The 26,980-nt window shown below is 34.3% G+C and overlaps 2 protein-coding genes and 1 non-coding gene across 5 annotated transcripts; 2 read left to right on the forward strand and 1 right to left on the reverse strand.

The window, feature by feature from the left end:
• Positions 1 to 726: 726 nt before the first annotated feature.
• Positions 727 to 7,267, forward strand: LOC107807322 (protein FAR1-RELATED SEQUENCE 7). 3 transcript variants are annotated; one of them, XR_001652868.2, is made up of 3 exons: positions 727 to 3,230; positions 6,269 to 6,586; positions 6,727 to 7,267. XR_001652868.2 is itself a non-coding variant. In XM_016631676.2 (2 exons), the coding sequence occupies exon 1, from the start codon at positions 852 to 854 to the stop codon at positions 3,195 to 3,197; it is 2,346 nt and encodes a 781-aa protein (XP_016487162.1). In that variant the 5' UTR covers positions 728 to 851; the 3' UTR covers positions 3,198 to 3,230; positions 4,339 to 5,005. The 3 variants fall into 3 exon arrangements, 2 of the variants coding, with proteins under 2 accessions (XP_016487162.1, XP_016487163.1); XM_016631676.2 differs by lacking the exons at positions 6,269 to 6,586; positions 6,727 to 7,267 and adding an exon at positions 4,339 to 5,005 and having other exon boundaries at positions 728 to 3,230; XM_016631677.2 differs by lacking the exons at positions 6,269 to 6,586; positions 6,727 to 7,267 and adding an exon at positions 4,344 to 5,005 and having other exon boundaries at positions 728 to 3,230.
• Positions 7,268 to 8,081: 814 nt separating this feature from the next.
• TRNAP-AGG (transfer RNA proline (anticodon AGG)) lies at positions 8,082 to 8,153 on the reverse strand. The gene has a single exon. It is a non-coding gene; the product is annotated as a tRNA-Pro (tRNA).
• An 8,047-nt stretch (positions 8,154 to 16,200) lies between these two features.
• On the forward strand, positions 16,201 to 17,798 carry LOC107831488 (uncharacterized). Its single transcript, XM_016659257.2, has 2 exons — positions 16,201 to 16,498; positions 16,949 to 17,798. Exons 1-2 carry the CDS (start codon positions 16,325 to 16,327, stop codon positions 17,543 to 17,545), a joined length of 771 nt encoding a protein of 256 aa, XP_016514743.1. The 5' UTR covers positions 16,201 to 16,324; the 3' UTR covers positions 17,546 to 17,798.
• The last annotated feature ends 9,182 nt before the right edge of the window (positions 17,799 to 26,980 follow it).

A 26,980-nucleotide genomic window follows, 5' to 3' on the forward strand; every position in this document is an offset into this window, starting at 1 on the left:
AAGATTAATCTTTAAAGAATGAGTCTATTTTCTCTCTCCTTGTCCCTTTTATTTCAATTTCATGCCTTCAGCATCACGGTTTGCGCCCAGCGCCAGCCAAAACGCCCCAAATAAAATTACTGCTGATTTTGGCGTTCTGATTCGCACCTGGCGCACCCTTGGGCGCCCAAAATGCGACCCCATTTTTTGACAAGATAGTCTTTAGTAAAACACCTATAACTTTTTATAGGAACATCGAAATGATGAACGGTTTGAAGTGTTAGAAACTAGACTTCAGGGGCTTTCTTTTAATATATAGCTCAAATCTCAATTCATTAGCTTTTGATAGATATTTTCATTGAAACTTAGGTCTTGTGTAATTAAGGTCATTTTTATCCCTTAAACAACTCCAATTCTCCTCTTATAACCATCCATTCAACCTTCTAAACATAACATTTATGTATTTTATACCTTCATAACTTTTCACACATCTTTGTATCCCACTTAGAGCTTGAGGGGAATATAATACTTAGCAAAGTTTTTCTGGGCTTTACAATTTATAGTTTGAACTTATATTTTTCTTCTTCGAATTTCGCGTGACTCATTGCACGTATATTCTAAAATATCTATATCGTTTTAAAATATTTGAATTAATTAGCATAAGATCCACTTGTCAAGAAACGAGTTTTAATAATATATAAGTGCTAAAAAGTAGATATAGATAGCAAAAACAGTACCCAAAAAAAAAAAAAAAAAAAAAACCGATACAACAAGTGAACCGATTGCGACACCGTACTTAGGACAAAACCCCCTTGTCTTCTCCAAATCCTTCTGCCGTCGATCGTCGAATCGATAATGCAAAGATAATTGACATGAGCAGAGAAGAGCTAGACAATCCCATGACAGTAAGAGCAAAACCAGCTTCACTAGCTATTGTAAATAACAATAACGGATACCACCGAGATAATGAAGAAGAAGAAGGAGAGTCAAAGCTCGAACCAAATGTCGGGTTAGAGTTCGATTCAGCTGAAGAAGCACAAGAATTTTACAATCTATACGCAACAAAACTCGGATTCAGAATTAGAATCGGTCAGCTTTATCGGTCCCGTGTTGATGGGTCAGTTATTTCTAGAAGATTCGTGTGTTCAAAGGAAGGGTTTCAAACTACTTCCAGAACGGGCTGCCCAGCTTTCATAAGAGTTCAAAAAGCCGATTCTGGAAAATGGGTTTTAGCTAATGTTAAAAAGGAACACAATCATGAATTCGAAACCTCAGGTGAGATTTGTCCTTCCCGTATACAAAGAAAAAATATTCCAAATCCTAAATCTTCTGTTGTTGTTGTGTCGACTAGGACTGGACTTAGATCAATTGATGAGGATGGCCCAGGCCCATCTGGGATAATTGATCTTAAGCGTTTTAAAAGGGAAAGAATTGATGTAGAAAGAATTGATGTAGAATTACAGCCTAGAGGTAGTGAACCATACAAAGGACTTGAATTTACTTCTGCGGATGAAGCATACGAATTTTATAATGCATATGCTGCTAATTCGGGTTTTAAAGTCCGGATTGGCCAGCTGTTTCGTTCTAAGAATGATGGGTCGATTACTTCAAGAAGATTTGTTTGCTCTAAAGAAGGCCATCAGCACCCGTCAAGAGTTGGGTGTGGCACGTTCATGAGGATACAGAGACAAGATACGGGACGATGGTTGGTTGATCGTTTTCAAAATGAGCATAATCATGAACTTGGCATGCCCGCTGATGCTAGTGGGAGAGTAAAAGGATTTAAAGAAGAAGCGAGCAGTGTGTTGGAGAATATGGAGTTAGTTGAATTAAATGGTGGCCTTAGCCTTGTTACACGAGGGAGAGAGAGTAGAATTGGGAGTGATTGGTATAATGAGCTTTTTGAGTATTTTCAGGCTAGGCAAGCAGGCGATATGGGATTTTTTTATGCAGTGGAAATGCATAATGGTAGAGCTTTGAGTGTATTCTGGGCTGATGCCAGGTCTAGATTTTCTTGCACTCAATTTGGTGATGCAGTTGTTTTTGAAACAACATATAGAAAGGAGGGTAGTTACTCAGTGCCACTTGCTTCATTCATTGGGATTAATCACCACAGGCAGCCGGTGCTTCTTGGCTGTGCCTTAATTGCGGAAGAGTCTGAAGAGTCATTTACTTGGGTGTTTCAAGCATGGCTTCGTGCAATGTCCGGGCGCCATCCTGTCTCTATGGTCGCTGATCAGGACAGAGCCATTCAACATTCAATTGCTCAAGTTTTTCCGGGAATACATCATCGTTTTTCTGCATGGCAAATTAAGGCTACAGAGCAGGAAAATATTGGTGCATTGCTCTCTATGAATCCTGAATTTAAGTATGAATATGAAACTTGCATTTTCCAGAGCCAGACTGCGAATGAGTTTGAAGCAGCATGGAATGTGCTAGTTAACAAATATAATTTAAGAAAGAACACATGGTTAATGGAGATGTATAGGATGCGCAAGAGTTGGGTGCCATTACACATTAGGGGCACATTCTTTGCTGGCATTCCAATGGACGGAAGCTTGAAATCATATTTTGGCACCATATTGACATCTCAAACACCACTCAGTGAATTTCTTATACGGTACGAAAAAGCCCTTGAGCAACGCCGCGAAGAGGAAAGGAAAGAGGATTTTAACTCGTTCAATTTACAAGCAGTTCTGCACACGAAGGACCCTATAGAAGACCAGTGTAGAAGGTTTTACACTATTACTATGTTCCAAGTGTTTCAGAAAGAGCTTTTGGAGTGCTATAGCTTTGTTGGAATTAAGATAAATGTTGAAGGTGCCATTAGTAGGTATCTGGTGCAGAAGAGTGGGAGTGGAGATGAGAGGAACACAGTTGCCTTTAATGCCTCAAATCTTAAAGTCAGTTGCAGTTGTAAAATGTTTGAGTTTGAAGGTGTGCTGTGTAGACATGCCTTGAAAGTTTTTCAGATTATGAACATAAGAGAGCTTCCGTCTCGCTATATCCTACATCGGTGGACAAAAGATGCAAAATATGGTATACTGCGGGATGTTGATTCAGGGGGTGCTTCTCAAGATCATAAGGCATTGATGTTGTGGAGCTTAAGAGAAGAAGCAAAGAACTACATTGAGGCAGGAACAGCATCTTTAGAGAGATACAAACTTGCGTTTGAGATCATGCAGGAGGGTAGAAGAAATCTTTGTTGGCAAAACTAGGGAAGTACGTGGTATAACAAACATAGATCAGAGGTATTTTCCTCCTCTTCTGCCTTTTGTTTCATCACTATGAGTTGATCTGAATCTCCAGTGATGACTTTCATAATTTGTACTGCATGTGCTAATTTTTGCATTTTTTCCACACAAAAGAACCGCTTATATATTTCTTTTGCCTTCTCCACGCAGAATTACTTAAGTATCATATTGCATTGTGATTTCTTATTCATCTGAATCAACCATTCATAAGCACAGATACCATTTTATTCCCTGGCGAAATTTTCCCGCGCTTGATCAATAATCATATTATATTGCGTTGTGATCTGCAGTTATTTTTTTGATATGATTCATTTCTGAGTACGAGTTAGCGCTCAATATTATGTGATATTTTCTCAAATAATGCATGTGCAGACGTCGTTGAATTACATGTTTTTCTACCAAGTGTATCAAATAACTATGTTTTTTCTGTTTGATTTATTCAACTGCCCTGTCCTTTTTTTTGGATACGTTCAACATAGATAGACGGCCCCTTAAAGTTGCCACAACTTTTCACTTAGACACCTCAACCGATGTTGTTTCCTATTGAACACCCCTATTAAACCTTCCAATGACAACCAATCAAGAAAATAAAATGCATTTCATTCATACACGGATGATGTGGCGAAGTGACGAATGAAACGAAGACATGTGGCATTTGGGCCTGTTTCGTTTCAATAATCAATAAGCATTTTCTAAAAATAGAGGTTCTCTAATATTGATACTTTTTTCTATATTGATATACAATTCTTTAACCAAACTAAAATTTCTCCCAGACACGACCTAAAATAAATGTCACAAATAACAAAACAACAACTAAGCCTTAATCAATTTGGTATCATTTATATGGATTTTTGTTACTTCCATTGTTTTCTATTCTTGCTCAGTCCACATGGATTCCAAGACTCTCCATGTTATTTTAGGTCAACCTCGTCCCTTTTTAACATGTTCAATCATCATAGTATCACTTCTAAGAATTGGTGCATTGGGAGGTCTCTTTAATACTGAACTCAGATATCTCTTTCTCGTGGGTCTGTGGGCTGCTTGCCCACTATTTGGGTCTGATCATTTCTAATAGTCGCCAGCTTCTGTTGAACTTGATTCCTAGGTCAGAGACTCTTGGTCATCTTGAAAAGGGATAGTCTTGCAGAACATTGAAGCCAATGTCAAATTTTTGATGATCAACTCTGTGCAACAATTTTGGTAAATTCCAGAGCTTTCAAGACTTGTTGCATATTTTGGATTAGACCAGAGTTGCCAATGATAATTCAAACATTGTTGGTGCCACCGAAAAGTAAGCCTTCCTCAAGCAAACAAATCATCATATGTCTTAATTTTCTTTCTCAACCACAAACTACAACTGTGAATTAAAGATGTTCCTACAAATTGATACTCTCTAGTTTCTTAGTAAAACTGGACAATTGTGGTACTGAAAGAAGCCTGGGGAAAATGGAAAGTTGGAAAATCCATCATCGGCCTGTGGAAAATGGTTCCTCCAGTGATCATATGGTTCATTTGGAAAGAAGGATCTCAATGCTGTTCTCATGGAATTTCAACTCAGATTCATTTTCAAGGCTAGAATTTTGATGAATCTTTGTGCTTGGAGCAGACTATGTATTGTAAATAGTATTGACACTCTTTTGGATTTTGTAAGCTCCTTAAGTTTTTCCTAGGAGTCATCTGACATCGTACAGAAGCTGTCTTTTTTGTAATCTTTTTGCATCTTCTGGATGCTGAATGAATGAAATTTATTCTCTTGATAAAAAAAAGAAAAACTGGAAAATTGTGGTACTGTCCTTCGAGCAACTGCTTCTTGATATTAATTACTGTATTAAACACGTCAGGATCAGATTCTGATTGGCATGAAAATGATGAAGCGACCACTCAGTTTTCTATTGTCATAGCTCATGGGCATATATTTGATAACTTAGTCACACATGTAATCACTATGAGAAAATCACCCAATTGAAGAATCATCTGGTCAGTCATTTTCGAACCAAGGGTTTAAGTAAGCTAGAGTACTTTCTTGACACTGAGGTCACTCAAATGGTGTTTCTTTTTCACAAGGGACACATGGGACATTCTTTATCTGATAGTGTTGAGTCATATTAAGATCTAATTCTTAATTAATCTTCAAATCGTTAATTTTTTTTTACATGTAGGCGGTCCTGCACTATTTGGTGTTTGATTTCAACCTAAGTTCACTAGTCTGGTAATTGGTTCAAGCTTAGCAAAAAGTGTCTAGTGCGATTGTTAAGAGGGCTTGAATGATATCCACCTAACTGTTTCTTAACCATTAGCATCATTGCTGGGGAAGGAGTTCTCTTTATGTTTCAGTCCTTGCTCCCCGCTGATTAGACTGTGAATATGATGCTGATTACTGAGTATGCATCCGTCAATGTCTTTTATTCAAGTTTTGTTACAAGCTCATTTTTCTCTTTTCGGAAATGCTGCTTTGGTTGGTTACTAAATAATAGAACATTTGACCAGTGCCTTGTTCTACTCAAGCCGGCATCTTACTATTGAGTTATTTATTTCGGTTTATATTATGTGCTGATTTTGTATAGCATCAGCTTTTCAATTCAGGCCTTGCTCTCTGATTAGACTGTCGATAGGATGCTGAGTATGCATTCGTGAATGTTACTGACCCCAATTTTGTCTATAGCACATTTTCTATTTCTAGAAATGCTGCCTTGGTCACGATGTGCATAATCGCCAAATAATAGAACAGTTTACTGGTGCCTTGTTCTACTAAGAGCTAAATATTTGTACTGAACCAAAGTGAAACTTTGGGGGGAATTTAAGAACGCTATACTCCTAAACGTGGAAAATATGAAGAAAATTAGAGTGTGGACTGAAAGATGGTGTGAAGGATTTTTTTTTCTTTTTTCTGGCCGGTCAGGAATAAGGGATGTTTGTTGGCAGATTGCATCTCTGATACAGGGTGGAACTTCCAGTCAAGAAAAAGATTTAATGATTGGCAAATAGTTGAAGATGTCCTCTCTTCTTTTTTTTTTGGTTTGTGTGTGTGTTTGCAGAAAATGCAGATTGTTGGCTTGGAAGCAAGCAAGGAAGATATCCAGTGGTGGTTAGCAAAAGCAGCAAAGGAGTATAATATTCACCGTAAAGCTCTTGCTACAACTGGCTGCAACAACAGAGTGTTGAGTATGAACAGCTGCGGCCATGGAAATCAGTCTGGAAGACTATTGGTCCACTGAAAGCTTCCTGTTTTAGGTGGCTTGCTGCTCATGGGGCCTGTTTAACACATGGCATGATGCAAAAGAGACGACAATTTGAGTGAAATTTCAGTTGAAACAGTGAGCCACATACTGCTGCATTTCAACTTGTTATGCCAGGTTTGGCCTCTATTTCTGAATGTATTTAGTATTAATTAGGTAATGCCTCAGAGCTTCAGAGAATTACTTATTATTTAGCATTCACAGAGCGTAGATAAGAGATTTAAGTGGATCTTGAGGGTTAGTTCCTTTATGTGTAGCATGGACTATTTGGCTGGAACGAAGTAGAAGAAGCTTTGGAGATAAGATGGAGGTCATCGCAGTTGTGAGATATTGGCGGAAACGGAATTTTTTCTACTGATCAGTCGGGGAAAAGGTGAAGCTATGCAAGGAAGATGGAGGATCAGGTGTTAGAAATTGAGGGCTCCATAATAAGAGCCTATAATTGAAATGGTTGTTGAGGTGGAATGACAGTAAAAGGGAGCTGTGGAAAGCTGTAATCAAGTTAAAATATGGGTTTCAGAATTATGGGGACACAACTAAATATTAAGTGCAGCACATGGATGTGATTTCTGGAAACATATAAACTGTTTGTGGGATAAATTCCAAGAGCTTATTTGATTGAAGATTAGGAACCGGAGAAGACTTAACTTTTCCAGTGCAGCAAGAAGAGTAACATAATATTCTAATGAACAGCCAACGTTCCTTTTTTTGATGTGTTATTGTCTTTGAGAGGAAGAATATGTGAATATGGACAATGTAGGAACTTTGAAATCTTGCAGCCATGATCTTAAATATTGTACCTTAAATCACAACATAGCATCAATAAGAGTTTTACCTTTTATGAAAGCCTTGTATTTAAGTGGAGAAGGGTAGATGGGTGGGCCCATTATCCACTGAGTTTCGAAGGTTGTGGTTGGTCCAAAGGATCGGCCCCAGAAGAGTTTTACCTTTTATGAACTGACGGTATAACTAATATTTTAATTGTGGGTCACTTGAAAGCATATAACAAGTAAAATTTGTGGCAAACATGACTTGGTAGCATGTAAATCATGATAAGCAGAGGCCTATGGTACTCGTAAAGTTCGGCAAGAATTTCATGTATACATGTATATGTCTTTAGAAAATAGTGATATACTTACTAGTAGTGATACACTACATGGAAAGCAGGTTTTGGTTGAATCCAGAACTGCACCCGCAATCTTCAAATCCTGGGTCCGCCTCTGATGATAAGTGACCCGTCGAGATTATCATGTAAAAGCTTAAATCTTTCCTCCACAGAGTGTAGGAGTTTTTGGGTCACATAGCTATGGTATTGAAGCTCTTATTTTGGGGATTTAATCAAAGACATCTTTGATAAGAGGACAAATGGAAGAAAAATCTCGTGAACTTGGAAAGAAAAAGAACTAAAAGGAACTGTAATTCAGCCGCTATTGCTAGGAAACTATAGTTTGTAAACCAGAGAAATGAAGAGGTTCTGTAGTTTTCAATTCAGTTATTCGTTTTATTGTAGAAATCAGACGAAGCAAAGAAAATTAGTTTTAAAACAAAGGATTAGCTCCTCGTTTGCGAAAAGTTGGAAAGAAATGAAGGGGAAAAAAAAAAAAAAAAGTAAGGGGCATTCCGAGAATTGAACTCGGGACCTCTCGCACCCTAAGCGAGAATCATACCACTAGACCAAATGCCCATACAAGGTTTATATTAAAATAAAAATGCTTTCCTTCTCAATTCTCCTTACCCGATCTGGTATTTCGTTTTCAATTTTCCTTCAACTAAAACAATTTTTTTGTTAAGGATATATTAATGTTTTTAAATAATATATACCAACAGTGTAAATGATCTTTTACATTATCGCTGTATTTTAACATGATATAGCAAGCTAATTATCATAGTTGATAATCATGAATTCCAGTGATAGGCACCAATTAAATGTACCCTCTGCCTTGTTTAACTGTCAAGATTTTGCCTTTTAATTTTTTTTTTCTTTTTTCCTTCTATTTTATCATTTCCCTGTTAGCATGCAGTCTCTTGTATGGTTTATAATTAAATGTCTCCATGGTTGTGGTTTTTTATGGTAATTTCTTTTTCCAGTTGTGTGTATTTGCTCTAAAATAGTTTTTTCTGCTTTTAGGACCAAAACACATTACACTATGTTTATCCAATAAATATATGGCATGCATGTATCTTTACATGCATGTATCCAATTTAGTATTATTAACCATCTATATCTATATTATATTAAAAGGAGAGTAGTATGCATTGTGGTTAAGCCAAGTGACAAGCTAAAATGAAGCCACTTGGCAATTTTAAGAAAATATCTATAATTACAAAGTATAAATGGAAACATAATTAATGGAAGTAGTTGAATGAATCTTATACATAATTTAGATAGATCTTAGACAAATTTAATCTATTATCTATATTTATATTTATATGTATATTTATATCCATATCTACTATATTTAGATCATATAATGATCTACTCATAGATTTTCTTCTATATTAACTAGAAATATGGAGGTAAAAATTTAATTTAAAAACTATAGTAGAAAAAAATAAAAAATATAGAAAGACGTAAACTGAGATAACATAGGACTATCTATACTTTGGAGTAAGTTAAAAAATAAAATAAAACAAAAATTTACTTAAGATATTAAAGATTTATTGACTTTAAAAATTAAAAAAATTCAAGAAATAAAATAAGATCTTACATAAAATATACAAATTATATACAATGTAAAAAAATTAAATAATCGGTGAAATATATTTTAATAACAAGAATAATAAAGTCATATTAATATTGATAAATCGGACAAATGGATATTTTATACATAAATAAATATTTCTTATATGATTAAATAAATTTAACTTAAGAAGAACAAATCTTAACCACTCGGACAAAATTTAAAAATATTTACAAAATCTAATAAGAATTAAGGCAAAACAAATTTGATCAAATTTAACCTAAATGTATAAATCAACTAATATTGACTTCTAATTTTATTGTAAATAGATTCCAAAACTTTCTAGAAATAAGAATTTTTATTTTAGAATTACTAACCACATGATCCCTTTTCTTCCATTTCATATATATATTCTTTTTAGATATATATTAGAAATATTATGTAGAAATAAATGACAGTGGAACCATTGTTGTAAACATTTGAGATATGATTTTGTTTATAAAGAAATATGATAAGAAATTGAGCCACATGACAATATAATAATATTAAGTATTGAATAATATAATAAAACACTAATAAGAATTAAGGCAAAACAAATTTGATCAAATTTAACTTAAAGGTATGAATCAACTAATATTGACTTCGATTTTCATTGTAAATAGTTTCCAGAACTTTCTAGAAATAAGAATTTCTATTTTAGAATTACTAACCACATGATCCCTTTTCTTCCATTTCATATATATTTTCTTTTTAGAAATATTATGTAGAAATAAATGATAGTGGAACCATTGTTGTAAACATTTGAGATAAGTTTTTGTTTATAAAGAAATATGATAAGAAATTGAGCCACATGACAATATAATAGAAACATTGAGGAACAAATAGAGAAAAAAAAATCAAACATTTCATCATACAAAAGAAAAAGGACAAAACTTATTTAAATTTTAGATGATACAATTTTGCTTAAGTATAATAAGAAATAATATGCATGTGCATAAAGCCACATAACTAAAGTCTGTAGATTACAAAAAAAAATTAAATAATAAATAATATAAATAAATTAGAGATCATGTGAGGATATTTATACGAAGAATTACTTTAAAAAATAATACAATGCAAGTATACGAACTCAAAAATATTATTAATAAATCTAAATAAGTTAAAATTTTCAAACAATAGTTTAAAAATAAAATAAATGTGAGCACGTGATTTTTGCCTCACACAAATTACTCCAAAAGAATTCCCAAAATTAGATCTTTTCTTTAATTATTTGTTATTTTTAAGAATTATTGCGTGATTTTTCTGATTGTTTGCATATATTTGTGGGCATGTTTAATTTTATTAATGCATTAAAAATACAAAAATATAGCATTGGCATTTACGATTTGATTTTACATTTTTGGAATTAATTAATAATTAGGTGTTTTACAAAAATGAAAATTCAAAAAAATAATAATAACATATTTTTGTAATTTTAGTCAAATTGTGTGATTTTCTTTTAATTTGGCATTTAATATTTGTGATAATTATTAGTTAGAATTAATTAGTATTTTTAAGTTAATTGGTGTTTTATAATTAATTAGGATTTTAGTTTTAACAGAATAGTTTCTATTAGTTTAGTTAATTTCCGGTTTTCCTAGATCTGTATAAATGATATTTTCAAGCTGTGATTAATTAGGTTGTAGACTGTTAAAGTAGTGTGATACTTCTTCTGATCATGGGAGCTTTATATTTAGTAATGATGATGTGAGTTAATCTATAATTCTGAGTTTGAGTGGTTGTGTGTGGGTTCGAAATCAGAAAGTTAAAAGTAGATATGAGATATGTAATTCGTAAAGTTAATTTAGGCAATCCATTTTCGTCCAGCATCCTTAATTCTCGAGTTTTAATTCTCATATGTGGTCACGTTAGTGTTTAATCAAAGTTCATGAGTCAACATTTTAATAAAAATGAGTCATAGTAGGGAATTTGAAATTTGAACTAGTATGCACCATGTTTGAAATTGTGATCATAGGCAGTTTACGTGGGTCATGAAATCTGAAATCAGTTGTTTTCCAACTCATGTTTAATGTTGCATTGAATTTATTTTACTGGCTAGTTAATTTTAGTAGTAGATTCATCATATTTGTGTTCTTAATTAAATTGAAATTCCATTCAATGTAAAAGACAGGGCTTAACAGGCTAGTCCCTAAACGTTTGGGCCTCAAGATAATTGATGCACGACCCAGGCCAGTTTTGGCCTCTTTCTCATTTAGGCCTGGGCCAAGGTCTGTTTTGGTCGATTTTATGGTGTATATCTGGTTTTAAATTCCCCCTGTTGGGCTCACATCGGAGCCCAATGGTCGGATGTTGGTGCAAAAAATATTACTTAGTTTGCATCAGTCCAGTAACAAATTAATTAGGGTCTTTCTTTTATTTTAGAGATAAATTAAGTAGAAAACTATAGATTGCTCTAGGTTTGCACTTTAAAATAATAAAACGGGATGAGCCTCGCTAAACAAAACACATAAATTGTGGGGCCCTCGATAATTGTATATATTAAAATACTTAGATTTCGGGACGGGCCGTTTAGCGAATTTCACGGCCTTCCCCAAAATAATAACACGTTGGTCTCTTTAGGTGCGTATTTTAATAACATTACCTCCCTAAACTCGTTGCGCATTTATGTGACCCAAATCCAAATCCCAACGATGTTAAAGTATGTCCAAAAACCACGGGTGCATTTATGTGACGTGGTTCAAGACCTGTTTTAATGACGTTGCAATTTTCTTTTAAAAATGAATAAAAGCGGTTAAGGTTAAAATTTGCACATAGGTTCATAATTGTTAAAATCAGATAATTTAAGCTAAATATAACAGTTGAGCGACCGTGCTAGAACCACGGAACTCGGGAATGCCTAACACCTTCTCCCGGGTTAACAGAATTCCTTACTCAGATTTCTGGTTCGCGGACTGTAATATAGAGTCAATCTTTTCCTCGATTCGGGATTCAACCGGTGATTTGAGACACCATAAATCTCCCAAGTGGCGACTCTAAATCTTTAATAATAAATCCCGTTTCACTTGTCCTTTAATTGGAAAAACTCCCTTATGCTCTTGCGGGTGTAGGTAAAAAGGAGGTGTGACAATAAATATTTAATGTAATATAAAAATTATATATCTATCTATATTATATTAAAAAATAGCAGTGGATAAGAATATTAAATAAAGTGTAAAGTTAATAAAAAAAATAACATGAAAATTTGATAATATTACATATTAGATGACATTATAGCAGAAATAAGAAAAATAATTAAAATTTTAAAAAATTATATTAAAAAGAAAAAACTATTTAAACTTGAGATTAGAAAGTTCTTAAAGTTATGATAAGAACACTTAAAATATGGATATGACCACAAAATTGAAGTCTTGCTAGATAAAGAAAAACAAAAATTTGATACCCAATTAAATATTTAAACATATTAAATAATTATCTCATGTAGGTAATTTTATTAATAAAAATTAAAAGCTAAATTTGTATCTTGAAACTAAAAGAGAAAGAAAATTTAATTGCACATAATACAAAAATAATTATAAGAAAATTCAAATAGGTTTGAAACATTATAATGGAACTTATGTATTAATTTTTAGATTAATTCAAAGTAATATTTTAAAATAAGACGTGATATTATTTTGAGTTTGGGTCAAATATTTGTGTAAAAGCTAATTAAAATTTTTTAGTAGGGAAAAGAATGTATAAAGAGGAAAATAGAGATAGTGCAATGATACTTATATTGTAAATTTATTTAAAAAAAATATATAAATTAAATTATTAAATAATAGTAAAAAAATATTATTGATAGATTTGAATGATGAAAGAGTTCTTAGTAAGAGGATGATAGTATAAATACATTAAATTTTAAGAATAAAAGTTTACATTTATTGATGATTATTAATGGAGTAATAAGTAAGACATTAAGTTAATTTATAAGCAAATAAATATTTACATTACAGTATAACAATATTAAGTAATAAATATTGCAATAACTATAAGCAAAGAACAAAAAAAGAGAAAAATTATGTCTAAAAATGTAGAAGGATAAGATTTATTTGAATTTGAGATGAAAAATAATGTGGTAGTAAGAATTTTCCAAAATAATATTATTTAATATGCTCAAACAAGACATATCACAATGTTATATGTTAAGTATTCTTTAATATTGACCGTAAAATAAATACGAGTGCCAACATCAAGGGGTGTTATTACAGTATAAAAAAAAAAAAACAAGTTATCCACTATGAGATTTGAGAAATGGTTTCATATCCTGCTTCTTAATTAATATCTAATAATTATTTATAATTTTCATATTGAAGGTTTAATTTTAAGATTATTTGCACATACTTCAAATAATCCAAATCATAATTTGATATGGTTTATAACGCGCATCGCGCGGGTACTAAAACTAGTGGTAATTAAAGGGCAAAATACATAGTTTACCCATCAACCTTGCAGGCGAAATCCCTATTACACATCTTTCTTTCATGGGAAACCTTTTACATACTCAACCTTTCAAAATTGTGTCTACTTTTGACCAAATAGCACTTACATGTTTACACACAAAAAAATGCGTGAAGCCCGTAAAAAATCCCATTTTTTGTCTCCCCTCCCCACAACAACCCCTCCCCCTCCCTCTGGTCTTCTTCCTCACCACCCTCCCCCTCATTTTCTTCCACAAATAGTCAATTTTAGATCTAAAATTGAGCGAATTTTGTTGGTTTATCGTCCAAATATTGTGAAAACTATTTATTTGTGATAGATTTAAAAGTTTTAATAGTAGTATTGAAGGTTTGGTAAAAAAATATGGAATTCACCATTGTTGGGTACCGAAAAAAAACTTGAAAATTCAATTGGGTCTTGTTGATTATTGGGTTATTGAACTCAATTTGTTGCTCGATTACTTTCGGCTAGTAATTTTGATAGTGTGGTTGAAAATTTTCTCACAAATAACCGGGGGCGGACCCACCTTAGAGCAGGGTGGTCATTTGAAGTTGCTTCATTGAAAAACTTAGTTATTTTTATATGTGAATTTCATCAGAAAATTCGGAGTTATTAATGAAACTGAACCTAACAAAGGCTGCGGTAATGAGGGTTCAATCAGGAACCATGGTCTCAGGTTCCATCTTTCGCTTAAGCAGCCAATTCATGTTTTTTTCTTTCTAACAATGCCCTGTTGCTAAACGTCCATTCTTCAGTTATACTTGTATTAGTTTGCTTATGTTTTCTATTTGTCTTGTTTTTTCATACTTCTATTTATATTTTTTGTTTAGGTCGAATAAAATTTATTCTTAATTAACTCTACTTTACTTCAATAAATTAAATCTTTCTACTAGATGGATTTTTGTTTTCTCTTACATAGTTTTTGCAAAAACATGAGAATGCTTTGCCGAAATTATTATAATTTGTTTACTTAATGTAGTAGATTTTATGTTTTTAGTTTAGTGTATCATCTCTTTCTCTCTAATCGTTTGTATCAAAATTTTAGTTTATAACTCTTTTTTTCAACTTTGTTTTGTTAAATTTCTTACAGTTGTTAGATTTTGTAATTAATTTTATATATATAGATAAATTGTACTGAGAAGAAAAAGTAAATAGTAATTTGTAAAAAAATTTAAAAAACATTGCCCAACTTTGTTTTAAAAAACAGCATGAATTTAAAATGACTTCATTTTGGCTCTTGAGAGTACGTCACAGGAAAAAAAAAGAGCAATGAGTAAATTTTGTTTACAGGAGCCGATTATACAATTGGTTACTGTTGTTTTTGACTGAATTCGTTTGTGCAAAATTTTAGATCCGTCACTGCAAATAACCATGATGGTAGCATGAGTGGTGCTTAAGATAGAAAATGAAAAGACAAAGAAGATAGGTTTTAATTTTAATTTCTAATATTATTTTTTTGTTTTTAAAGTCAATGACACGTGTCACGACCATATTAGGATGTGACTTTCACGTTATCTGAAAAATTGGTCAAGCACAAAAATGATGTGTCTTAGACTCACTTTTGAAAGATTGAGTGTATAAAAGATTTCCCGGTAAAAAAGAAGTGTGTAATGGGGATTTCGCTTCAAATTTGAGATAAACTATATATTTTCCCTAATTAAAGTGGTTTGACCTAAACACCGAATTTGAGTAAAAAAAATTCCAGGCTACAATCCTAAGAATGCCTCTGGTGCTACCCCAAGACAGTCTCTTTTGGTTTGTATGGCCAAGATTTCTAGATACTTTTTGTGGTCAGTTCTATTTTTAAAGCAAAATCTAATACTCGCTCTGTTTCAAAAAAAAAATGATAATATTTTTTTATTAATTCATTTTTCAAGAAGATTGCCGTATTCCTAATGAAAAAATTTTATGGCCAAATAAATGCTATGACTTCTTTAATTAAAACACAAACTTTAAAAGTTTTTTCACCACACAAATATTATGATATTATAAAATCTCAAGTTTTAAAAGCGTCACTCTCTTTATGAAATTTCGTGTCAAGTCAAACTAAGACAAATAAATTAAAACAGATGGAGTACTTATTATCCAATTAAGGATCACATGTTAGCAGTTAGCCATTTCACAATGTACGTACTTAACCAAGCATTCTTAATTTGACTCACTTAAGTCTATACACAATGCTATCTTCATGTGACCGATAAGTCACAAGTTCAAGTTGTGGAATCAGTTATTGATGTTTGTATTAGAGTAGGTTGACTATATCACGTCCCTTGCGGAATGGTATTTCTCCGAATCCTGCGTAAATGCAAGATGCTTTGTATGTCGGGCTGCTCTTTTTTCGTACAATATAATTTTTCATTGAATCAGATTCAATGGAACCCTGTTCGGATCAGGTTGCTCCGTCCTTAGCTGTGTGCATCAGCAGGTGTTTTAGACTGCTCGTGCTAATCCAGAATTAGATAGAAACAAAAACTGAAACTTATCATTTTAGTATTGTGAAAAGATATGGAAAAAGTATCACCATTACTCAAGACCACATCTGCCACTGTCAAATAAACCCCACATAATTTGTCTTTCTTTCAATACCACAACCATATCATGTTCCAATTGTATAATAAATCTTTTATTCCAATAAAATATACCCTTTGCCCCCTTCACTCTTATGCATTAATTTCTTACTTCATTTCATTCCATAACAATGGCAGAAAAATATAGTATTGGTTTGGTAGATGTCATGGATCGTCTGTGGTTTCACCAAATTATTCTCTTTTCAGAACCCCCTTCAGTTTCATTTCCTAAAAACCAATGTCAAACAACTTTAATTCCACAGGAAGAATTCTCATCAATTGAATCAGAAAGTACTCTTCTACAGGTAACAATTTCTCTCCTAGTTAGGTTACTATGTCCTAACGCCCTACCCCCCCCCCCCCCCAAAAAAAAAAAAAAAAAAAAGGAGAGGAGAAAAAGGGAAAATGGTTTGAGACATACGAGAAAGAAGATGTACATAGGTTTTTCCACTATACTTTGTTGAGTGGATTTTATTTTATAAGATATACACCATCAGTGTATTTTTACCTTAGTTGCACAGTGTTATTTTTCCATGAAGGGGTTCGGTTGAACCCCCTTCACTGCACTTAGTTCCGTCACTGGTTATAGCAGGTTCTCATTCTATTTTCAAGATTATAATATTAGGCTTGATATGAAGCGTTATCTATTTTTGTATCTCAATTTTAGGACATAATAGGAAAAAATTGTAGTATATAATATCAGTGTAGAGAAGTTAAATTGTTGTTTAATTAAGGTTGTGTGTATGTCATTGAAGGATGTTTGTGAAAAAGAAGAAGCCAATGGGAAGGAAAGACCAACAAGACATAATTCTACAGCTACAAGAAACGGGTCACATTCAACCTCACCTTATAAAAAACATTCAAGAAATCTGAGTTCAGAAAGGAGAATACTAGAAAACACCACGAGTTGTAAGAGCCTAGGGGAACTTGAGCTTGAAGAAGTAAAAGGTTTCATGGATTTAGGCTTCATATTCCGCAAAGAACATATTAGCAAGAGAATGATAAATGTAATTCCTGGTTTACAAAGACTTGAAGAAGTCATGCCCGAAGACGAAGAAACCAACAATGAAGATTCAGAAGAAGGGCAGCCCGGTACATTAAGCTTCTACTATGCGCGAGGTTCGGAAAAGGGCCAGACCACAAGAGTTAATTATACACCGCCTTATGCAGCAGAAGAAGAAGATAAAAGGGAAATTGTAAGGCCATATTTATCTGAGGCATGGCTTATCAAGAAGCCTGATTCGCCATTGTTAAATATGAGAGTACCAAGAATTTCTGCAGCTACTGATATGAAGAAACATTTAAGATATTGGGCTAAAACAGTTGCCACAGTGGTTTTGCAAGAGTCTTGATTTTGTGTACAGAAGTTCCATGAAAAGGCACAATGTTTAATTAATTACTATATGATGTAGTCAATTTAGCTAAATATAATAGCATTGTGCATCACATATATAATAGTGTTAGCAGATTTAATTTATTACATTGTTTTGTGGATATTGGAAGGGGGTGGGGCTTGTTTTGTAGTATAGATTCTGCCGACAACTTGTAACTGTATAAATTTGAGTTGGTCTGGTCCTAAGGAAAATAAACAATATTCCTATGTAATTTCTGTTATTCTGCACTTGGTGCTGGTTTTAAAGCCTACCCTTCTCATTGTTTGGACTAGCTGATTTGAACTTTTTAGTTGCACTAGATCAACCACATAATCCATCGCAGATGGGTGCGGTTGGATAGTTAGGATCGTTCATTCTCGGAATCAAGTCTAGTAAATGCAGATTCTTAGAGCTGGTGAATTTTCTATATTTGATAATAATCTTTGTTGCATCCAAATAAAGTGACATCACTTACCCACTTTTAAGTATGTTATTTAAAATATATTCACAATTTACAATGTATTTAAAGATTAACCAATTTCACTCAAATTTCAGGACACGATATTCTAGAGTTTAAACCTCAAAATTCAAACTTCAGGACATCGTGTCCTAAAGTTCGAAAATTGTGTTCTAAAGTTCGAATTTTATGTCTTGAATTTTAAATTAGCAGCTCAAAAATTCAGCACACTAATTCCTGAATTTTCAAATTTAGGATACTTAGTCCAGAGGTTTGGGTGAATTGGCTAATCTTTAAATGCATTGTAACTTGTGAATATATTTTAAATAAAGGGCTTAAAAGTGGCTATTGTTGCACTTTGCCCTGAAGAATATGGGATGATTTATGTAAATGTCCCTATTTAGCACTATTTAGATTTTGTACCTATTTTTAAAGTTGTGAAAATATATAGATTTACCCTTGCGGGCAACATTTGGCTCAGGTCTAATGTTTGCTCATATATTGCTCAACCTTACGAATAAAACATTAGATTGTGGTCTAACATTTGCAATAACTTATAGAATTTTAGATCTCCATCTTACGTTTTCTTATAGCATTTTCATTTTTGCCCAAAAAAAATCTTTAGATAGTGATCTAAAAGACTAAAAGGTCAATACTTTGCAAAGAAATAAAAAGATAGGTGAGCTAGGCTTGGTTTGGACCTGAGAAAGTCATTAGTAGTGTAATAAACAGTCAGATGGATCTAAATGTGTTGGGTTGGGCCTATATAGTGAAGAATGAGTAAACAAATTAGAGCTAGTGTGCTTTCAGCTTATTTAGGGGAGAAGTTTAAAAAAAGCCAAATTTATAAGTGGTAACTGAAAAACAGTCACAATTTTAATAGTAATTGAATTTTAGCCACTTTTTATGTAAAGATAAATTTGAATGAAGATACTGTTCAAAATCCGAAAAATATTCCAGCATAATATACTGGAGTTCCTGTAGGTAGTGTGTACGCAGATCTTACCCCTACCCTGGGATAGAGAGTCTGTTTCCAAAATAGACCCCCAGCATCTTTCCCTCCAAGAACTTCCCACCTTGCTCTTGGGGAGACTCGAACTCACAACCTCTTGGTTGGAAGTGGAGGTTGCTTATCATCAAAGCAACCCCTCTTGTCTATAATTATACTCGACTTCGAGCATAATATACTGGAGTTCCAGTATAATATACTGGTCCAGCATAATATGCTGAAAGTTCATACACAGGTGCACCAATCTCCAGTATATTATGCTAGAACTTACTGTGTTGCAGCAAAATAGTGACTATTTTTGAATGACTTTGAAAACGCTGCAATGTGCCAGAACGAAGGGTGAATTTTGCCGAGGGTTACTCGATATCGTTTGCAGAAGTTGAGGAACATGAGGTCTATCGGAGGCAAGGATGGCTCCACTGGGCCAAGGGTAAATGGATAAGTATACACACTGAGATGTCGGCCTTGTATGTCGTTATATCCTCCTCCCAAGAAGGAATCTCCACAAGCATCACGTCCCCCCAGCGGCAGTCAATATTCACCCTTTCGACGTCTGCTATCGAGCTAATATATTGGGACGCAGGCTCGCATCGTACCGACTTTGAAGAAGGTTTTTCAGTCTTGAAATCATAAGTCGTTTCAAAGGCCCCTAGGCTATTTTTCAATTGCTAGTCCGAAAACTGATCAACCCGTGCTATTTTCACCTTATTTAATTTAGTACTTCTCAATTTCCTGTCCTCTTAATTGGTATATTCCAAGTTAGATCAGGAACTACAGGCCCATATACCAACAACTTCCAAATACCTAAATTAAGGTATAAGGACCACTATGGATGGAAAACAAATTGAGGCACCCACAAGGAAACTCATCTTGAAACTAATATGTTGTCTAAAACAAATGTTATCGTATTTATCATATTTGTTCCTATCTAACAGAATACAATGAGTCAATAAGGCTATATAAAGGTAATTTGAATGGTCCGAGTCAATATTAGGAATTTGGATCAATCAATAATGGGTCTATTCCTGTTTGTCAGCATGTATTGAACGAAGCTTCCTTCTTCCTATGTTCCACTTGAATGTACACATCCACTATATTTTCATGGAATGACTGCACTCACAATCTAAGTGATTTTGGGGAAGGGACCCCACAAGCATATGACACAACTATGGCTCATAAAAAGACTCAACTCTTTAATCTGATACAATAAAGTAATACTAGAAGAGATTTGTTCAATTCATCTTCCTTCCCTACGCTTAACCACATGTGTTTTCCACGACTATGGTATTTTAATCGGCATAGACATAAATCTCATCAAGAATATTCAAACATTAAACAAATCAATAATTTTTTTTTATATTGATAAATGGTATAAACTATTAGAAAAAAGAGTTAAATAGACCATAGATGATGATCTCCGTTTAATTTTGGCAAACAAAATAGGCAGATAACTTTGAACCCGTGAACAACACATCACTTTGAACGCTCTAGACGTTACTGTCTCACTCAACTATATTAAGGATGTTTAAAATATTATATATAACCATATAAAATACTAGTATTGTATACGGTCAAAATCGTATGCCTCCGATTTACAGGCTCGAGGGTCCATCCTATGCTCGAGTACGGGCGAGGTCGAGTTCGAGACCGGCTGATCAGAGTTGATCTCGAAGATAGAGTGCAATACCCGGGGTGGGAGTTCGAGGAATACCGGGGCCAAGTATGCTCGACCCCGAAATAGTACTGTTACAGATTTGTACCTGAATGAGCTAGATTCCTGCCACGTCCCCAAAGTCATGACGCAAATTCCGGAATAGGGTTGTACGATTCCGTACTAGGCGGTTAGACAGTTGTACCAAGAATATTCCTTACTGTAAATAGAAATATTCATTATTTAGGATTCCCCTATTATATAAAGGGGACCCCAATTATTTGTAAGATCATCTAATCGTTGAGCAAAGAATATACTCTCTACCTTTTTGCCTATTGTTCATCAGAATTGTCCTTAGCTCTAGTTTTCTTATTTTACTTTTCTTACTTAATTGTTCTTATTGTTCTAACACCACCTCGAGATCACTAAGCTCGAGATTACTGTTGTTGAGTAACATTGGTTTGATTCACTTGTCTCTTTCATCTCTACTTCATATTTCTTGATTATTAATTGGTATTGAACTAAATCACATATCTTTAAAATCACAAATCAAATTTAATTGTTACTCGTATTTTCGAGGTAAACAGTTTGGCGCCCACCGTGGGGCCAAAGATAATAGTAATTATTTCTTTACTGATTCTCGTTACACACATTGCTTTTACACTTTTTTTGTCAAGATTTTTTGATTCTCAGGCTGAAACATGTCTAGCTCACAAAACGCACTCATTTATGACAACAAAGGTCTTTGAGAAAACAACAACGCAGGAGTCGGTGTACCATCGATAAACCCAGGGGAAGTGCCGAATGTGGAACCTGTTGATGCTAGTTCGCACATTGCTTTGAATGCTGATCTAGGCGCTGACCCCGAAGGAAATATATGCAGAGAAGCTCGGTCTAGTGGCCAAAGAACGCAAGGAATGGGAGATGAGGGAATCAGCCTCCAAGTGATATTTGAGATGCTGCAAGCTCGCTCAACTTCAGAGTCAGAATAAGATTTTGAATATAGTCGAACCAGTAAACACTCGGCGTACTGAACCAACGCTAGAAAGGCCCAACGAAAGTGGCTCGGGGAGTGAACCCACGATTATGAGAATGCTCGAGGAACTAACTAAGAGGATCGAGTCCGGAGACAAGAAAATTGAAGACAATGATAAGAAGGTGGAAACTTATAACTCCCGGGTAGACCAGATACCGGGGGCACCTCCAGTTTTGAAAGGTCTAGACGCCAAAATGTTTATATAAAAATCATTCCCCCCCGAGTGCGGCTCTGATGCCCATTACCAAGAAGTTTCGCATGCCCGATATACCCAAATATAACGGGACAACCGACCCTAACGAGCATATTACTTCATACACTTGTGGGATCAAAGGCAATGACTTGAATGACAATGAAATCGAGTCAGTTTTGTTGAAAACAATTTGGGGAAAAACTATCAAAGGGAGCCATGATTTGGTATCACAACTTAGCTCCTAACTCTATTGATTCATTTGCTATGTTAGCATATGCTTTCGTGAAAGCACACGCCGGGGCCATAAAGGTGGCCACGAGAAAATCGAACGTCTTCAAAATAAAGCACAGGAACGATGAGATGTTAATGGAGTTGACTGGGCAGTACAGGCCTTTATGAAGGGTCTTAATGAAAGGAGCTTGATCGCGTCTCGACGGTTGAAATAGAACTTGATCGAATATCTAGCTGTGAAATGGTCGGATGTGTACAATCGTTACCAATCAAAAATCAGGGTCGAGGACGACCAGTTAGGAGCCCCCTAGGGTTCAGTTTATCCTAACAGATTCGCAGCCAAGCCCCCGAGGGACACATACCGGGAATTGAGATTCAACAAAGAACGGTATCAGCCATATGCCGATCGAAGGAACAACGGCCTGAGCCACAACGCTCCTCGGAGCAATCGGAGAAACGATCGAGGTCAAAGTTCTCGGGGACTCATGAGTAAAAGCGGTTCGATAATCACACCGACCCCGCCGAGGCCCCTCGATTATTAGAGATTGTCTCAGCTATTGGGAGAATCAAAGACACCAAGTGGCCCAGGCTAATACAGACCGATCCTTCTCAAAAGAACCCGAACTTGATATGCAAGTATCATGGCACACATGGTCATAGAACAGAAGATTGCAGGCAGCTAAGGGAAGAAGTAGCTTGGTTGTTCAACGAGGGCCACCTTCGAGAATTTCTAAATGATCGAGCTAAGAATCACTTCAGAGAAAGGGATGCAAGAAAAACTGAGCAAGAAGAACCACAACATGTAATCCACATGATCATTGGTGGAGTCAATGTCCCTCAACGAACTATGTTGAAGCGCACCAAAGTACTAATCACCAAAGAAAAATAGACTCGGAGCTATGTGCCCGAGGACATCTTATCATTATGTGACGAGAAAGTAGAAGGCATATCCTAGCCTCACAACGATGCCCTGGTAATCTATATCCTTTTGAATAAAATTCAAGTTAAATGTGTTTTAATGGATCCAAGTAGCTCAGCAAACATGATCAGATCGAGGGTCGTGGAACAACTCAGCCTACAAGATCAGATTGTACCTGCATCCCGGGTCTTGAATGGCTTCAACATGGCAAACAAAACAACAAAGGAAGAAATTATCTTACCAGTAAACGTAGCCGGAACAATACAAGATACGAAGCTCTATGTCATCGAAGGTGACATGAGGTATAACGCGCTCCTCGGGAGACCGTGGATACACAACATGAGGGTAGTGCCTTCAACTCTTCACCAGATGATGAAGTTCCCAACAGAGGAAGGAGTGAAAACAATCTACGGAGAGCAACATGCTGCAAAGGAGATGTTTGTGATCGAGGAAGTGGTGCTGATACCAGAGCCTTCTACCTTGGAGAAATCGAGCATCGGAGGTAAACAGGTGGCCAAATAGCTATCACCGCCTCCAGCCTCGATGGAATCGAAGCAACGGGTAATTGAAGATGAAGATGAGGATTTCCTTACTCATCGAAACTTCATCTTTCCCGAAGAATCTGATGCAACCAAATCAACTATCGAGGAGCTGGAACAGGTAATTTTGATCGAATACATGCCCGAGAGAAAGGTATACCCGGGAACGGGATTGACCCCCGAACTCAGGAAAAAACTAGTTCAATTTCTTATTGATAGTATGGATTGCTTTGCTTGGTCCCATTTAGATATGACAGGGATTCCACCGGAAATTACCACACATCGGCTAAGCACCGATTCCAGGTTCAAACCGGTGAAGCAAAAAAGGAGGCCTCAGTCCGAGGTAAAGCATGATTTTATAAAGGACGAGGTAACCAAACTTCTTAAAATAGGATCTATTCAAGAGGTAAAGTATCCCGAGTGTCTAGCCAACGTAGTTGCAGTTCCTAAAAAAGGAAACAAACTTAGAATGTGCATAGATTATAAGGACTTGAACAAGACATGTCCAAGAGATTCTTTCCCCTTGCCAAACATCGATCATATGATCGATGCCACGGCTGGCCATGAGATCCTAACTTTTCTCGATGCCTACTCCAGGTACAATCAGATTCAGATGAAACCGGAGGACCAGGAAAAGACTTCATTTATTACTAAGTTTGGAACTTATTGTTACAACGTAATGCCTTTCGGGCTAAAAAATACAGGAGCTACGTACCAACGCCTAGTTAAAAAAAATGTTCGAAGAACAAATAAGTAAAATAATGGAAGTCTATTGTCACACCTCCTTTTTCCGTACCCGAGAGGGTACAAGGGAGTTTTTCCAATTAAAGGACAGTCGAAACGGGATTGGTTTAATTATTTCAGAGTCGCCACTTGGGAGATTTAGGGTGTCCCAAGTCACCAATTTTAATCCCGAATCGAGGAAAAGAATGACTCTATATTACAGTCTGCGTACCAGAAATCCGGATAAGGAATTCTGTTAACCCGGGAGAAGGTGTTAGGCATTCCCGAGTTCCGTGGTTCTAGCACGGTCGCTCAACTGTTATATTCGGCTTATTTATCTGATTTTTAATACAATTATGAACCATGTGCAAATTTTATCTTTTACCGCTTTATTATTATAATTATTATTTTTTAGGAATGTGAACATCGCTTAAAACATATCTTTGGATTGTGTCACATGAAATGCACCCACAATACGAAACATATTTTATTTGATGTTTTAGGATTTAGATTTGGGTCGCATGAAATGCGCATCCGAGTTTAAGAAGGTAAAATTAATTAAATCGCGCCTAAAGAGTCTAACGCGTCATTATCTTTTGGGAAGGAAGTGAAATTCACTAAACAATCCATCCCAAATTCTAAGTAATTTTTTTAAAATAATTAAATAAATAAATGAGATTGGAGAATCCTATACATTTGTATTATTTACATCTATTTATTTTTAGCGAAATCCTTTAATAATATCCTTTAATGACTACCTTTTTATTATTACTAAGTTTTTTATAAATATAAAATCAATATCTACATTCTTGAAAATGACATATTAAATAGAAGAGAAAAACAAATATTAACAGAAAGTAATAAAATTATAATCATAAATACAACATGGAATTATCGAAAAGTAAAAAAATAATAATAAAAAACTAATTATCCCATAGTTGGATTAAAATTCAAATTATTAGTAAGACTTAAGCTTATTGAAACTAATTATTTACAAATACTGAAAATTGAAAGAAATAAAAATAAAAACTTGAGTACTAAATCATATTTCTAAAAATTTAAACAATTTAACATTAACTAACTTTGTTTTAATTCATCATGTCCTAATACTTGTTTGCAAACTAATTCATGTTATAACTGAAATTGACTACATGATTCGGATTAACTTATCGTTGACGAAAAACCTTATGAATAAGGAACTTAGTTAATTTTTGCCAAACTGATTCAATAACGCCATTTTTACGTTATTTCTTCTATTTTTTTATTTTAAACAATTTTAATTAATAATCAGGTTTAAATATATTTCCTAATAATCTGGTAAAGACGTTATTTAATATGTCGCTATAATATGCCTAGTTATGCCGATGACAGTGATTTACGGAATAATAATACATGAATAACCTAAATACAATACAAAAAATTAAATTAAACTAAATTAAAAATTTAACACTCCATTCTTCATTTCAGCTTACAAAATGCCAAAATTACAGTGGTGTACCTGATATTGTCAATATAAGAAGAAGAAAGTCAGCAACGTAATACGTAACACAGCAACAACAACAATAACCAGCAATAACCAGTCAACGAAAATCCCAGTGACAACTTTGAAAAATTCAAAATAAAATCCAGGAATGCCGAAAATAACGGACAGAAACCAAGGGAAATTTTCAGATTTTTGAAAGGCTAGTTAATCTTCAACCCTTAATTTCTACACCTGTATACCAGAATATTTATCAGGTGTGTACTACTTTCTCTTCTAATTTTCAATTTTTTTTCTTTGTATGTTTTTCTTTTCTTGAGAGTTTCAATTTTTTTTTTCGGAATAAATGTTCAGCTTTTTTTCAATCTCTTTTTTTTTCTGTCTGTATTTCTTCTTCTTCTCTCCTCTTGTGTCCAGACTTCACATATATATATCCCATCCCTTTAATCAATTAAAATCAATCCCTTTCTCTACCAAACCCATTATCTTCCCACTCATCCCCATTACATTAAATAAATATATCACACCACCCCATTATATTTTGTCCCCCATGCTTTATTTAAAATAATGCAAGATTCCCCTTTAATTTAAATCTTGTCCCCCCTTTATATTAAATAATCATATCACAACCCACCCCATTTCATTTTGTCCCCCATGCTTCAAATAAACAATTACAAAATGTACAATTCCTAAACTACCCCTTCCGACCTTACTGAAATTACCAAACTACCCCTGAACGTATTACAAATTTACCAAACTACCCATCAGCTATAACACATCAATTAATCAAACTTAACCAAAATATAGACAATATGATCAATTTCTAACAATGTTCAAACAACAATATGAACACGGATGAACATCATAACAACAATATCATATGAACATGATTTTAACAACATTTCAACAACAAATCACATGAACACAAATTGAACAACCAAGAACAACTAAAATTTGATTGAACAATATTTTAGCAACAAACAATCCTATTTTCGGATTCAACACCAACAACAAACAAAGTATGAAGATTTCTAAATTCAATCATATTGAACTTAAAATCAACTCTAACAACATTACAACAAACAATTCTTATATTAAACTTAAACAAGATTATGAGACAAAAAAAAAATAATCATAAGTGATAAACAAAAAATCAAACTATACAAATTTCGGATT

The sequence above is a fragment of the Nicotiana tabacum genome, chromosome 5 (genome assembly GCF_000715075.1).
Source record: "Nicotiana tabacum cultivar K326 chromosome 5, ASM71507v2, whole genome shotgun sequence".
Classification (NCBI taxonomy): domain Eukaryota; kingdom Viridiplantae; phylum Streptophyta; class Magnoliopsida; order Solanales; family Solanaceae; genus Nicotiana; species Nicotiana tabacum.